The sequence below is a fragment of the Chrysochloris asiatica genome, unplaced genomic scaffold (genome assembly GCF_000296735.1).
Source record: "Chrysochloris asiatica unplaced genomic scaffold, ChrAsi1.0 scaffold00270, whole genome shotgun sequence".
In the NCBI taxonomy this organism is placed as follows: domain Eukaryota; kingdom Metazoa; phylum Chordata; class Mammalia; order Afrosoricida; family Chrysochloridae; genus Chrysochloris; species Chrysochloris asiatica.
This window is the reverse complement of record NW_006408788.1, coordinates 1,793,341-1,807,955: the sequence shown is the minus strand read 5'-3', so window position 1 is coordinate 1,807,955 and position 14,615 is coordinate 1,793,341. Positions and strand designations below refer to the sequence as shown.

General features: G+C 39.7%; 1 protein-coding gene across 4 annotated transcripts in view; it reads right to left on the bottom strand.

Annotated features, from left to right (window-relative positions):
* The window catches only part of KCNIP4 (Kv channel interacting protein 4), an 856,975-nt gene that overhangs the window by 208,594 nt on the left and 633,766 nt on the right, over window positions 1-14,615 (bottom strand). The window contains exon 2 of one of the 4 annotated variants that reach the window (XM_006874340.1): window positions 3,856-3,862. The exons of the other annotated variants lie outside the window; for them this stretch is intronic. Within the exon in view, the coding sequence (XP_006874402.1) occupies window positions 3,856-3,862 (7 nt within the window). The remainder of the gene's footprint in view (window positions 1-3,855; window positions 3,863-14,615) is intronic. 4 annotated transcript variants of the gene reach the window in all.

The following is a 14,615-nucleotide window of genomic DNA, read 5'->3' as shown; positions in this document are numbered from 1 at the left end:
TGGTTAGTAGCTTAATGCTTACCACACTGGCCAGGTGGCATTATGCCTCATGAATCCTTCTCCAAGTTTCAACTGTCCTATAATTACACAGGTGACTAGCCGAGGAGCTAATTGAAATAGTGCATTTACATTCTGAGACAAGATGAACGTGAATAGTATTTTAATTCATGTATCTTTTGACAGCTTTTGCTTTAATCAGACAATCAGCCAACAAATTTCCAAACTTAGACAACCTTGAGCTTCCTGGCTTTGTCTGTCTTTGCATCCTTTGTTCCTTAGGTCTAATCTCTCAGGGCTGAGGCTGTCCTATGTAGTGTCAACAGTCCCCCCAGGTCATGACACAATTGGACTAGAAATTGGAATTTAATTCACCTGGGAATAACCGAATGAGTTCTAAAAATGGGTCCTTTACTTCTCTTTCTTACAATTTCTCTTAAAACACTGCAGATGCTTATTACAGCACAACTCATCATTATTCAAATTTGAGTCTAATTGAGGCCAAGCTCTCCCCTGTACAAAATAACTACAACACATGGTGCTTTACAAACAACTATGACAGTGATTCCTGCCTGCCTCAGACATGCATTTGCAGACAAGTTGTCTAATACTGAAGTAAAAACTGTATGAGGAAGAATAATGTCACTTCTTTCAGCAAATGGGTTCAGAACTCAGCCAGTAAACACATGGGAGTGTCCTCACCCTATCCTATCATGAAAGACTATAGTGCCATTGTGGTTATCTACTTGTAAGTTGTCTTGGAACCAAACCATCATGACCTATAAGGGATTCACTGATTGAGGTTTTTTGTGTGTATATGTGTATGTTTCTATGCTTTTTTATTTTTATTTTTTTCCGTTGTGAATTGAATGAATGGTTATAGACAAAACCATCAGTTTTACATTCAGCAAATAATATACTTTCTTCCATCTCAAGGATTGTAATCCCTTCAGTGAATAACAGTCACCAGCTTCTTTCATGTGGCTCCTACTTCCCTTCCACTTCCCTGTCCATCTCTTTTTTCCTTGTCCTTAGGTACAGAACATTTCTATTCTTAAGGTGAATTATCTCTTTGTTTAACCAGTGTCTTCTAGTTACTCTGTAAATATCTGATAAACCTGATGTTAGAATGAAATGAAAACAAAAATGATGACATTTGAGCATACATTAGAATGGAAACACCTCCTGTTTACCTGGTGATAGAGGCTTACTGGAATCTGGTTTTGAAACCATGAACCATGGTTCATTAGTGGGTTAGGAGATCATTTTAGGTTTTTTTTTTTTTTTTTTTTAATTTTTATTGTGAATTGAGTGAAAGTTTACAGGGCAGATCCTCAGTTTTACATTCAACACATCATACACCTTGTTTCATTACAATGATTACAATCCCCTTCATGGACCATCAGGTAACAATAGTTCACTGATTGAGTTTTGGGAGTAGATTAGTCTGGAAGCTCTGCTGAAATCTGCTCAGAGCCATAACAACACAGAAGCCTCCAATGACAGACTGGTGGTGTCTGCCTGTAACGTAGATTGGCAAGGAATCAAACAAGGGTCTGCCACACAGAAGGGGAGAATTCTACCACTGAATAACCAAAGCTCTTCCAGACTGCTAGCTACTCTAGTCCGGCAGCATCTAGCTTGCCATACTAAAGCACTAAAGCTTCACAGTAAACATGTGACAAAAAATCAGTGACAATTGGAAGCAGCCCGAGGACAGCTGGCATATTGAAAGGAAGTTCATTTCTCGATACTATCTAACTCATCTTTGGAAAATGTTATTTTTTTCTTCATTTTAAAGAGGTCATTAATACAGTAACTTAAAATGGGAATCTGACTGAATTGAGTACAAAAAAAGGAACTCAGCCTGTTTAACGTATATTGCCTAATTTCCTTCATAAAATACACACATGGGAGATGAGAAAGCCAACAAGAGGGAGGCTGGCAGAAGAAGGATGAAGACAGATGAAGACTCGGGGAGGAATTTAGGGCTTAAAGGGAATAGCAACAAATACTATTCTATAAACAACCCTGTAACAACAGTGTTCTTTGGGTAGATACATGTTCAGATACACAAACTGAAGGAGTTCAGGAGAGAGAGTGGGAGTATACACATAAATACATAAAGGTTTGACAAAGGATATTTGTACATCGGGATTTACTTTCACTGCAAACACATCTATGAATGTGGTGGTACATGTCGTTTAGTGTCCTTGAGTCAGTTCCAACTCACTGTTGTGAAGTACCGTCAAGTGGGTTCAGACCTGTAGCGACCCTGTATAGGGTTTCTGAGGAGTGGCTGGTGAGCTTGAACCACTGACCTTGTGGTTTAAACAGCTTTGCAGTCTGAGCCATTAACTCACAGTGATACACTAGGACTCGTAGCTACCCTGTATATAGTTTCCTAGTTTGCAAATGTTTTCTGGAGCAGAATGCCTCATCTTTCTCCTGAGGAATGACTGGTGGGCTAGAATTGTTGACCTTGTGTTTGCAGTCAGTACTTATCCAGAGCCACTGTGCTCCCATAAGGAGCTCTGGTAGCATAGTGGTTACAAATCGGGCTGCAAACTTCAGGGTCAGCAGTTCAAAACTACTAGCTGTTCCATGGGAAAAATATGAAGCTTTCTGCTCCCGTAAAGATTTACAGCCTCGGAAACCCTGTACAGGGTTCCTATGAGTCGGAACCGACTCCATGGCACATAACAACAAAAACAACAACAACAACTGTGCTCCCATTATGGAGCATACATAAGACAAAATTATGAAAACTTCTTAGACATTACCAACTTTGAGGCAATGAACTGCGGGTCTGAGGTCTCAGTGGCCACCACGGTCAATTGGCATATCATTGTCCCTAAAGACATCCTATTTGGTAAGTAGTGACTGGGATCTTAGAAGCTTAGGAGCAGCCATCTAAGGTGCAACTATTGGTCATTCCATGTGTGGAGGGAAGAAGTGTGGTGAGAGCTGAAGATGATTGGAATCAATTAGCCCAATGGATCAGTGGAACACATAAACATCACTCTCCATGACGCTGAGACCAGAAGATCTAGATGGGGTCCAGCTACCACTACCAGCTGCTCTGACAGGAATCACATTAGAGGGTCCTGGATAGAGTGGCAGAGCATGTGGTAGTGGTGATGGGGAGACTATAAAAAAAGCCTGGACTTACTGGTCAGAGAGAGACTTGAGGACCCCAAGACCATGCCACCTTACAGTGGTAGATAGGCATGTGTTGGGGGGATGAGGGCAGCATCACTAGTACAATTTGATCACCATGGATTGGCCAACCAACCAAGATCAAAAGGGCAGCATTTTCCTAAGGACAAAGTTGAGAGGGATGGGAAGGCAGACGGCATGGAAACAGGAAGCAAAGGGAGGAAGCAGGATGCCTGAGGTTGCATGAAGGAGGCTGCAATCACTGAAATGAAACCAAGTCTATGATTTGTTGAATGTAACACTGATGATCTTTGTAAACCTTCAATCATTTCACAATGAAAAGTTACAAAAAAAATTGCTTAGAAATATTCTCAACCTAGTAATTTCAAAATATGCAAAAGATTCAACAATTCCTGTTCATGAAAGGGAAAAACGATCTATATTTATTTCTCAGTTATGCATATATTGAGAATATTTCCAACCTTGTAAAACAAACTGCATATCAAAAACATGTCAAACTCTTATATTTCCTATAAATGGATGGAACCAACTGCAAGTATTAAAGTTATTCACAGAATCTAATTAAAATGAATGTGTCTTTGAAATTCAAATTGTAATTGTTAAACTTAAATCGCCTTAGCATTCTTTTTCGTGAATGAAGCAAACTAAGTTTTGTCATTAAAAAACAAAACAAAAAACACTGAATCTTTACTTCTAATAGCTACCCTCACTAATAAAATGATTATTATGACAATAAGACCATCCTGAGGAAGATTGCCATTCATTATGTAACATATTAGCAGATATTCAGAAGCTCGGTCTGGTGGACGATATCAGTGAAGGTTTGCCTGAGATTGCTCTAAGTTTCAGCTTTTCATTAATCAATGCTGCATAGACTTTGTTCATAGCCTTGGAAAGCACCATGGAAACTTGTGAAATAAAGAGTCGATGCTAATGTATTTTTAATGATCAATCAGTACATCAGGCTACTGTCGAGCTTCTTGGAGGAAAGTCTCCCAAGCTATTTTTCATGGCACTGATTTAGTTTCTTTTCTCCATTTCTTTCTTCTTAAGAAAATTGTATGGACCTGAATAAGATGCCCACATACTTACAACATTCCACTGTTTAGTTCATTTTTTACAATGTCCAAAGAGGCTGGCACTTAATCAATGGAAGAAACCGAAGTTCAGGGATTAAAGAGCTTTCTCAGTCCACACAGCTGACGAGGAGGAAAGACAGGATGTGACTCAAACTTGTCTTTGTTCTTTCCATTATATCAAATAATTCTCTGGCTGGAGAGTTCAAACCTGGGACAGGCCCTGTAAGCAACTCTTTGAACTTTGACAAATTTAAATAAATGCTTTATCTTAAGAACATGAAGGCCTAGGAACCCTCTTGACTTGCTGTCTTCACAACGATTCACCCATCCACCCACCTGGAGTTATTTTCAGGTGCACACAGAGGGTATGTGAGCAATTAATTCTAAGCTGATGATGCACAGCCCACGAGAAGAGAACAATCAATCCATCTGAAACACTGTGGGAGTCCTCACATTTCCTAGACCATCCAGAGCAATTGGAACCCCCAAACTTGTTAGTCTGATACGTATTTCTTTAACTCTGGCCCTAGGAGTATGTGCAGACCAAAAACAAAGCCCCAAGCCCTTTATAATTATTATACTATACATACATCAAAGAGTGCTTTTGTGACATTATAGATAAGCATTGGACTGCTAATTGCAAGGTCGGCAGTTCAAACCCACCAACCGCAACTGGGAAACCTCAGAAACTCTATACAGCACAGCTACAAGTTGGAAGCACCTCGATGGCACTTAATAACAACACGTATATCTCATTTAATATTCATGCTGTTATTGTTAGGTGCTGTTGAGTCAGTTCCGAATAATAGCAATGTATAGAGTTTCTGAGGAGAGACTGGTGGGTTGGAACCACCACCTTAAGATTCAAATTGTCCATGCAGTTCAGATCTTATCCTACAATGCCACAACAGGACTCCAATATTCATACATCATGTTGAAAATGAGAAGTACTTTGAATATGGCCAATGATTCTGAAACTTCTATTAAGGCTTTAGGGTTCCTGGTATGGTGCTGTAGGATAAGTTACTGGGCTGCTAGCTGCAAGGCTGGAAGTTCAAATCCACCACTCCTCAGAAAGTCTATACAGAATCTATGTGAATTGAAACTGACTCCAAAGCATCTAGTAACAACAACACTATGAATATTAAATGAGATGTATGTTGTTGTTATTAACTGCCATCGAGTTGGTTCCAAGTCGTAGTGACCCTGTATAGAGTTTCTGAGGAGTCATTATCATGTTCATTTTGGACATCCAGAGTCTTGTTTAACAATAAAAGCAACCACAACATTAGAAGTGGTTGTTGGTACAGATATTTGTAATTTCTGCTCCAGGAGGATTTAAATTGCTTCAGTATTGAAGTTAATCACTGCTAAAATTCAACTACTTTGAGGAGAATTGCTGAAGGTATTACTCATAGCAATTATGAATGAATTGTCTCTGACTATTTTAGAAACACAAACAACACTTCACACAAGTTTAACATTTAAAATATTGGAATGCTTATTATCAGCATCAACTATATTATTTCTGTAGCAACTCATGAATGGCCCCTCATATGGTTTCATAGGTGGTAATTACTGTTGTTAAGTGCTGTCACGTCATTACTGACTTATCTGCCCATATATAGGGTTTCCAAGAGTGACTGGTGGCGAACCACAAGGTCAGAAGTTCAAACCCACCAGCTACTCAGTGGGCAAAAGATTAGACTTTCTGTTCCTGCCAAGATTTTCAGCCTTGGAAACTCTATACAGGGTCTCCATGAAAGGGAACCATCTGGATGGAATTTAATAACAACAATAACAAAAGCAGTTCCTTAATCTTTGGTAAAAGAGTGAAACCACCTGTTATCAATCACTATTCAGTGAAAATAAACCTACAATTCAAATGCTGTAGTAGAGGGAAAGGGCAGGAATGTGAGTGAATTTTAGACAAAGGTTGCCTGAAATGATTTATATTCTAGTCAGGAAAGGCAAAAGCTTGAAAGGGATTATGATCAAAGGGAGCAAAGAATCATGAAACATGGAGAGAAATGAAGAAAGATAGTCTAATGAGTTCAGTAACTTAGAAATGCATAAACACAGGAGTCTCCTATTTGTCCTAAAACTCTAATAGTAACAACATACTACTTTTCATATCATTTGCAATGGGTCCAGCACCCCTGTCTATCTATTAAATCAGGCAATCCCCATAAACATACAACAACTGCTGTCTTCCTTTTCAGTAGATGAAGGCGTTGACACCGAAAGCTTAAGCAAATTCCAACAATCACACAACAGCAGAGTTAGGGTATGAACTCTGGGAAGTCTGGTTGCAACAGCCACATAATTAACAACTCTGCTGCTCAGCAAACCAGATAAATAGAGGTAAGATGATGCCACACTTGTCAGAAATCACACACCGAATCCAAAAATGAATAGCAAAGGGAAAGAAAGCAGAAAATACAAATATGATGTTAGAATTGAAAGTGACCTTGAATCCAACCCCTTAATTTTGCAAATGTGAATTCCAATGCAGACTGGTAGCTTTATTGATTGGAACTCAAAGGTCAAAGTGCAAATCAATGACAGAACTACAATAGTCCTGGTTTCTTTGACTACTAGTACAGTGCTTTGCCAAATGCCCCTTACAATGTCTTTTACTGATGGAATGTCCTTTGCTGATGAATGTCCCCATCTTTACTCTAGCCACAATTTTAACATATTTAGACCCCAAATCAAGCAGATGGGATAAGGGAGGAAAGGCAATAGCTAAAATGAGCCCACAGACCACAGTAAATAATGGATGTTTTCCAGCTAGTTACATGGGAGTTCTAGTGTGGCACTGTGGGATAATGCGCTGGACCGTAAGGTGAGTTTGAATGGTAAGGCCGGCAGTTCAAACCCACCAGCCACTCCTTGGAAACTCTATAGAGGGTGGCTATGGGTCGGAACATACTTGAGGGCACTTGACCACAATAACAACAATTATTATATGAGGAGTCCTGGTGTAGTGCTATGGGTTAATGTGACAGACGGCAAAGTTGGTTTGAACTGCAAGGTTGGTGGTTCAAGCTCACCAGCCACTCCTAGGAAGCCCTATATGGGGTTGCTATGAGTCAGAAATGACTCAATGGCACGTAGCAACAACAACAATTATTACACGTAACCATCACACTTTCTCTGTTGAGAGATAGTGTCACTTGACTTTTCTAGATGAGGAAGTCAGTATCAGAAGCAATGATAGAATTCAAGAAGGATATAAAAAACAGAAGAGATAGGTCAAGACTTACACACAGTTAAGAAGCAAAAAACAAAAACAAAACAGAACAGAAAACAGAACAAGTTGCCATTGGATGGATTCCGACCCAAGGTGATTCTGTGTATGTCAGAGTAGAAGTGTGCTCCATGGGTTTTTAGTGGCTGTGACCTTTCTGAAGTGGATGACCAGGACTTTCTCTTAAGTCACCTTTTGCTGGATTTGAACCATCAACCTTTCAGTTCATAGCTAAGCACTTAAGCCAGGGCTTGAAGTACAAGTTGTTGTTGTTACGCAGCGTTGAGTCATAGAGTAATTCTGACTCATAGAGATCCCGTATAGTGTTTCAAAGTGGCGGCTGATGGGTTTGAACCACCAACTTTATGGTTAGCACTCCAGTGGTGATCCTGCAGTGCCACACCAGAACTCTGATAATAAATTTAGTGGTATATTATGGATTGTTTGGGCTGCTATCATTGGTTGAAGAATATTTGGCAACAAAACATTTATCTATGGTTCTGTTTAAAACTGAATATTGGGAAAATTCCAGTTGTGATTTAGGATTTGTTATGAGTATTTTAGGGTTAACTTGGTTTCTGAGTGAACCTTTTGGTAATTAGAAGAAGTTAGGAAAATTCTGTGTGACTTAGTTCTCACATATGATTGTTGTTGTTGTTAAGTGCCATGGGATCAGTTCTGACTCATAGCAACTCTGTATAAGGTTTCCACGGCTGTAAATCTTTGCGGAAACAGAAAGTCTCATCCTTTTCCCACAGAGCGGTTGGGGTCTCAAACCACAGACCTTATGGTTTGCAGTTCAGTGCTGATCATAAAAGGCTATTGTGCTCTCATATAGGACGACTGGGTCTAAAATGTTGTTGTTGTTGTTAAGTGCTGTTGAGTCAGTTCCAACTCATATAGTGACCTTGCATAGGATTTCCAAGGAGTGGCTGGTGAGTTTGAACTGCCGGCCTTGTGGTTCAAACTGATCTTGCGGTTCAATGCTTTATCTCACAGTGCCACACCAGGACTCCAGGCCACAAATAGTATTCTCTATTATATACAGGATGACTGTGAGCATTAAATGAGATAACACCTATGTTTGGCTCTTAGTAAGCTCTCAACTAACATTAGATTAGTGTTGCTGCTGTCATTTGGAGTATCGCTCACAGGAACATTCAGTGTCACACTGAATGCCATAACCAGAATCAGCACCTAGGAGCACTCATTGTAGCAGAATTGTCAATGATCCCAAATTTCTGTTTTATTTTTTTCTTGTTGTTCCCTAACTCTGACACTGGGCTATGTCTTTAACCTCTTGTTCTGCTGTTCATAAGGTTGCTATGAGTTGGCACCGACTCGATGGCACCTAACAACAACAACAACATAAATAGGGCATGGTGCTTACATCGATTCCATGAAGTTATACTGAGAGGCTGCTTTATTTACCAATGTACAGAGCAAGTTCTGTAATATCAATACAATCAAATACAGCAATGATAATTATTCACCTTTATTGCATACTAACTATTGGAGCATTGTTCTAGAATCTTCAGAGAAGGTCTCTGGAACTACATTTCATGAACAAGAATGCCTTTTCTGACTTGCTACTTGGGTGATCTTGGTCAACGTACTTAATCTTTCTGTGCGTTAGTTTCCTCATCCATAAAAGTAGGGTAACAATAGAACTGATTGTGCAGAAGTTGAACTAAAATGACATATATATAAAACAATGAAACTAGCTCTCGACTTGTAGTGTTTAAATTATTAACATTATTATTCTATTTAGTTATTTAAAAATCTTTTTGTTGTTGTTGTTGTTGTTGCTTTTTGTTAAGTGCATCAAGTTGGTTCTGACTCATAGCAACCCTCACAGAATTTCCAAGAAGCAGCTGATGGATTAGAACTGGGGAACTTTTGGTTAGCTGTCCAGTGCTTATCCTAAGTTTTCTTACGTGAGTGTGAAAGGATAACTTGAGGTGCAGGGACATTTCCAAGGACACACAACAAGTGTAATTATGTCTTTACCAAAGTCTTTGCCACAAAAATTGTACAAAGCTACTTCCTTTTGCCAAGACGCCATGGACCAGTTACTGGCATATGTACATTTCTACCGATGGGATAACACTGAAGTCCAATGCATCTTTGGGGACTTTTAAGTTCTTCCAGTTTGATGCTGACAAGAGAAAAAAGACCATGTCTTGATGTGCAATTTAAGGTAATAAGTTAGAGTGCTAGCTTATCGATCCCCCTGCAAACTTTTTGATCTAATATCCTGGACAAGATCTAAACAGCATTGTCACTGTATGCCTTTGCCCACACCAGCCTTCTACCTGGGTTTGCCCTGCTTCTTTCTTATCCTTCTCTGTAGCTACTCTCTCTGAGGCCCATTTCCAATGGGAATGGTACTCCACAGAAGAGAGCCTTCTTGAACCCTGCATGCATGCAATAAGTATACTTGCCTGGCCCAAGCTCAGAATTCTTTGTATATCAATGATCTATTTCATTATCTGTCATTTCTTTCATGGTGTGAATGTCAGGAGGCCAGTGATCTAACTGCTTATCTTATTGCCACTAATACTTACCAGGGATCTGGGCATTTCATTACTTCATTTTAATCACTATTTATTGGAGGCAGTGCAGGGCTAGGTGGTAGAATCTTGGTTCACATGCCAAGATCCACATGAATGATTGGATGTGTCAAAACTGTACTTGGCTCCTAGAAGACTGTTTGTCATCTGGTAGGTCCTGCTGAAGATTGATGACATGGCTCCGTGACTTAGGCTTGGAGTCCTTCCTCTGCCATGTATGATTTGGATCAAGTCATTTCAAGCTTCAAATCCTCAACTGGCTCTTTGATAAAATGGTAAGAATATCACTAGCCTTCTCCTTCTGAAGATTCAGTGAATAAACTATGAGAAGCTTAGCACAGTGCCTGGCACATGTCAGAAGCCCACATGCATATTTCTACTCTTCCTATGATTGTCCCACTCATCTTTCTAGCATCTTCACCTGAAGCATTGATGTATTTTGCGCTATGACTGAGAAACATTAAATATGATTTTTATTACTCCCATGGACACTCATGAGAGGATATTTGAAGTCCAAACAGGTTCAGAGAACACTCTGATGTACTTTGGAATTGTTTTTCTATCCCAAGTTTCAAATGAGAGTGCTTTGCTAAGAGGTGAGTAACGTCCTCTCTGTCAGTTCAACACCAGAACTTGTCTCTCTTTGCTATTATTCATTTTCTTTTTCTATAACTTTGCCAGCAAGGATGGACCAATATTTCTTTAAAGAACTTCCATTCTTCACACCTGCTGTTGCAGATCCCCCAGCAAGAAGGCAATCTGAGAGTAAGGCTAAACTTTAACCCTGATATCTAAGCAGATAGCACAGTAATGCTCTGCGTTTTATAAACCTGTGGAGTGGAAAATTGAGTCTTCTTGAAGCATTAGACTCCCAGTCCAATGCCTAAAGGAAATCAGCAGAAAGAATCACCAAAACTGGAGTCAAGTTTAGTAGTAAGGCAAGGTAAATGGGATAATGGGATTCAGAAAGAATCACCAAAACTGGAGTCAAGTTTAGTAGTAAGGCAAGGTAAATGGGATAATGGGATTTATAAATGGGATAATGGGATTTACGCCTGCTGTAAACTCTAAGTACCTATGTTGTTGTTGTGAAGTGCCATCGAGTCGGGTCCGACCCATAGCAACCCTGTACAGGGTTTCCGAGGGTGTAAATCTTTACGGGAGTAGAAAGCCTCATCTTTCTCCCGCGGAGCGGCTGGTAGTTTTGAACCGCTGACCTTAAGGTTCGCAGCCCGATTCGTAACCATTACGCTACCAGAGCTCCTTCTAAGTACCTGTACTATACATTTATTGGCCTACTATTTGGGCTAAACTTGAGGCTAGTCAGTGATACTCTGCCTATTGTAAACTATGAGTCTTGATATGGTGTTATAGGATAAGCACTGGACTGCCAACCACAAGATTGGTGGTTTCATCCTACCAGCTGCCCCTTGGAAAAATCTATTGTTATTAAGTGCTGCCAGTCTCTACCAACTCCTAGTAACCCCATAGAGGGTTTCCAAGGAGCAGTTGGTGGGTTTCAACCCCATACAGGCTCTGAAAGCATTGGAAATGACTGGACAGTACTTAACAACAACAACTGTAAACTACACTAGCAAACAATCATAAATGTATTAAAAACAAGGGAAAGCTTGTCTTTTTTTGAACTTGTGTTTCTCTCAGTTTATAAGCTTTATATAAATAGCCATTGCTCCACTTCTTCTTCTTCAAATTAACAGTAAAGGAAATAGGACAAAATTTACGTAAGGAGCAAAAGGTTTCATCGTACAGGTAACACAAGGATGGGAAGGAGGGGATAAAGATACTTTAGTCAACAACACATAGACCAAGAGGCAGTCATTCAAACAGAACTAAAGGATATCGTGTGGTTTATAATCAAGAAAGGGGTGCCTCAGGGTTGTATCTTTTCATAATACTCATTCAATCTGTATGCTGAGCAAATAATCCCAGAAGCTGGGTTATGTGAAGAAGAACATGGCATCAGGATTGGAGAAAGACTCCTTAACATCCTGTTGTTACATTCAGATGGCACAAAGTTGCTTACTGAAAGCTAAGGTGTCCCTGGAGAAGGGCCAGTGAAATAGAGCAAGGCCCTCAAGGAGATGGACTGACCCTCACAGTGGCTTCAACAATACTGTCAAAGATAGCAGTGATTGTGAGGATTGCAGAGGACTAGGTAGTACTTACATTGTTCCTTTGTATATATGAGCGTCACTCTGAGTTAGAACCCACCAATCATCTGTCAGTTTGCGGCACTATAGTGGCTTGCATGTTTCTGTGATGATGGAAGCTATGCCACAAATATTTTGAATGCTGGCAAGGTGATCCATGGTGGACAGGTGTCAGCTGAGCTTCCATATTAAGACAGATTGGAAGAAGGAGAGGTGGATTTCTTCCAAATGTTTAGTCACTGAACACCTTATAACTAGCAGTGGAGAGTCATCAGATAACACTAGAATATTGAAACACGATGAAGAACACCAGAATATTGTCAGATATAGCACTGGAAGATGAGCCCCTTAGGTTGGAAGGCAATAAAAGTATGACTGGGGAAGAGATGCCTCCACAAAGAAGAGTTGGCCATTATGGCATGAATGGAGTAAAGCTTTGGGGACCTTCATTTCCTGATGGAGCACAACTCAAAATGAGAAAAAAGCAGTTGTAAACATCCACTAATAATCAGAACATGGAATGTATGAAGTATGAATCTAGGAAAATAGGAAGTTGTCAAAAATTAAATGGAATCAATACCCTAGGCATTAGTGTGTTGAAATGGGCTTGTATTTGCTATTTTGAATCTGACAATCACATGGTTTGCTATGCCAGGAAATGAAAAATCACATTCATCATCACAATTAACCTATCAAGATCTATTTTGAAGTATAATGTTGCCTGTTAAAGAATAATATTCATATACCTATAAGGAAGATCTATTAATAAAACTGTTATTCAAATTTAGGCACCAACCACTAAAGCCAGTGAAGATGAAGAATTCTACCAAATTCTTCAGTCTGAAATTGATCAAACATGCAATCAAGATGTATTGGTAATTACTGATGATTGGAATGCAAAGGTTGGAAACACAGAGGAAAGGTCAGTAGTTGGAATATAATGGCCAGAATGCTCCTTTGAAGTAGAGATGGACAGACTTTGTCTCTCATACTTCAGACATACTATCAGACATCATGCTGAGTAAAATGGAGGATCAGTGAAAATGAAGGAGACCTCCAACGAGACTGACTGACACAGTGGCAGAAGCAATGGGCGAAAGTGTAATAATGATTATGAGGTTGGTGCAGGACTAGTGTTTCGTTCTGCTGTACATAAGGTTATTATGAGTGGAAACAAACTCAATGGTACCTAACAACAACGTGAGTTGGAATCAACTTGACTGCACCTAACAGCAATATTGAAAGTACCATGGGGCTGCCAAAAGAACCAACAGATCTGTGTTGGAAGAAGTGCAGCCAGAGTACTCCTTGGAGGCCAAGATGGCCAAACTTCATTCTCATGCTTTGGACATATTGTCAGGAGGGACCAGTTGCTGGAGAAGGATATCATGTTTGGTAAGGTGGAGGGTCAGGGAAAAAGAGGAAGCCCCCCCCTCCCCCAGATTGGCAAAATGGCAGCATCAATGGACTCAAGCATGGCAATGATAGTGAGGTTGGTCCAGGATCAGGCAGTGTTTTGTTCTGCTGTGCATAAGGTCACTATGAGTCCATACCAACTCGATGTAACCTAACAACAACAATAGCAATAAAACTAAAAGTCTTTTTTATAAGAATGGATTATACTCTTCAGGCGCTTCAAGCCAACCTTTCCTTAACTCATCTCAATGGCCTCTACTGCTCCACTTCTTGATTAAGTCATCATTATCCTTTTGTTTGAATCACTTTGTCACTTATTTATCTGTCCCTTAATATCACCAATTATTTTCCAAGTTTTTGAATGATAACTTCACCATGTCTTTCAAGTGCATCCCTTCCCTTCCCCCACCACTGCCTTATATTAAGACATGTGCCATCTCTTATAGTGTCCCTGTGTGGTGGAAAGGGTTAACATGCTTGACTGTCTACCAAAAGGCTGACAATTCGAGTCTATTCAGAAGTACCTGAAAAGGAAGGCCTGAAGGTCTGCTTCCAAAAATCATCATGGGAAGTCCTACGTATCCTGATTCTACCCAAATATACATGGACTGCCATAAGTTGAGTGGTATTCAATGGCACTAGTAGTTTGTGGTGCCATCTCTGCCATCATTGAAGGCAGGGCACAGTAGTGGTGAAGACCATAATCTGTAACTTTTGAGGTCAAATTTCTACTTTGACAGCAATTGTGAGATTTGAGTAAGTGATAATCTCTTTGTTTACTTCTCTCATATAAGCAAGGATTATAAGTATACCTTTCTCTTAGATTTGGTGTAAATATTAGTAACAATTTTTTTGGTTTACAATTATTTTATGCTTAATAAAAGTGAATTGTTCTAAAAGTAGACAAAATAGATGAGTGGGACATACAAAAATTAAAAACTTATGT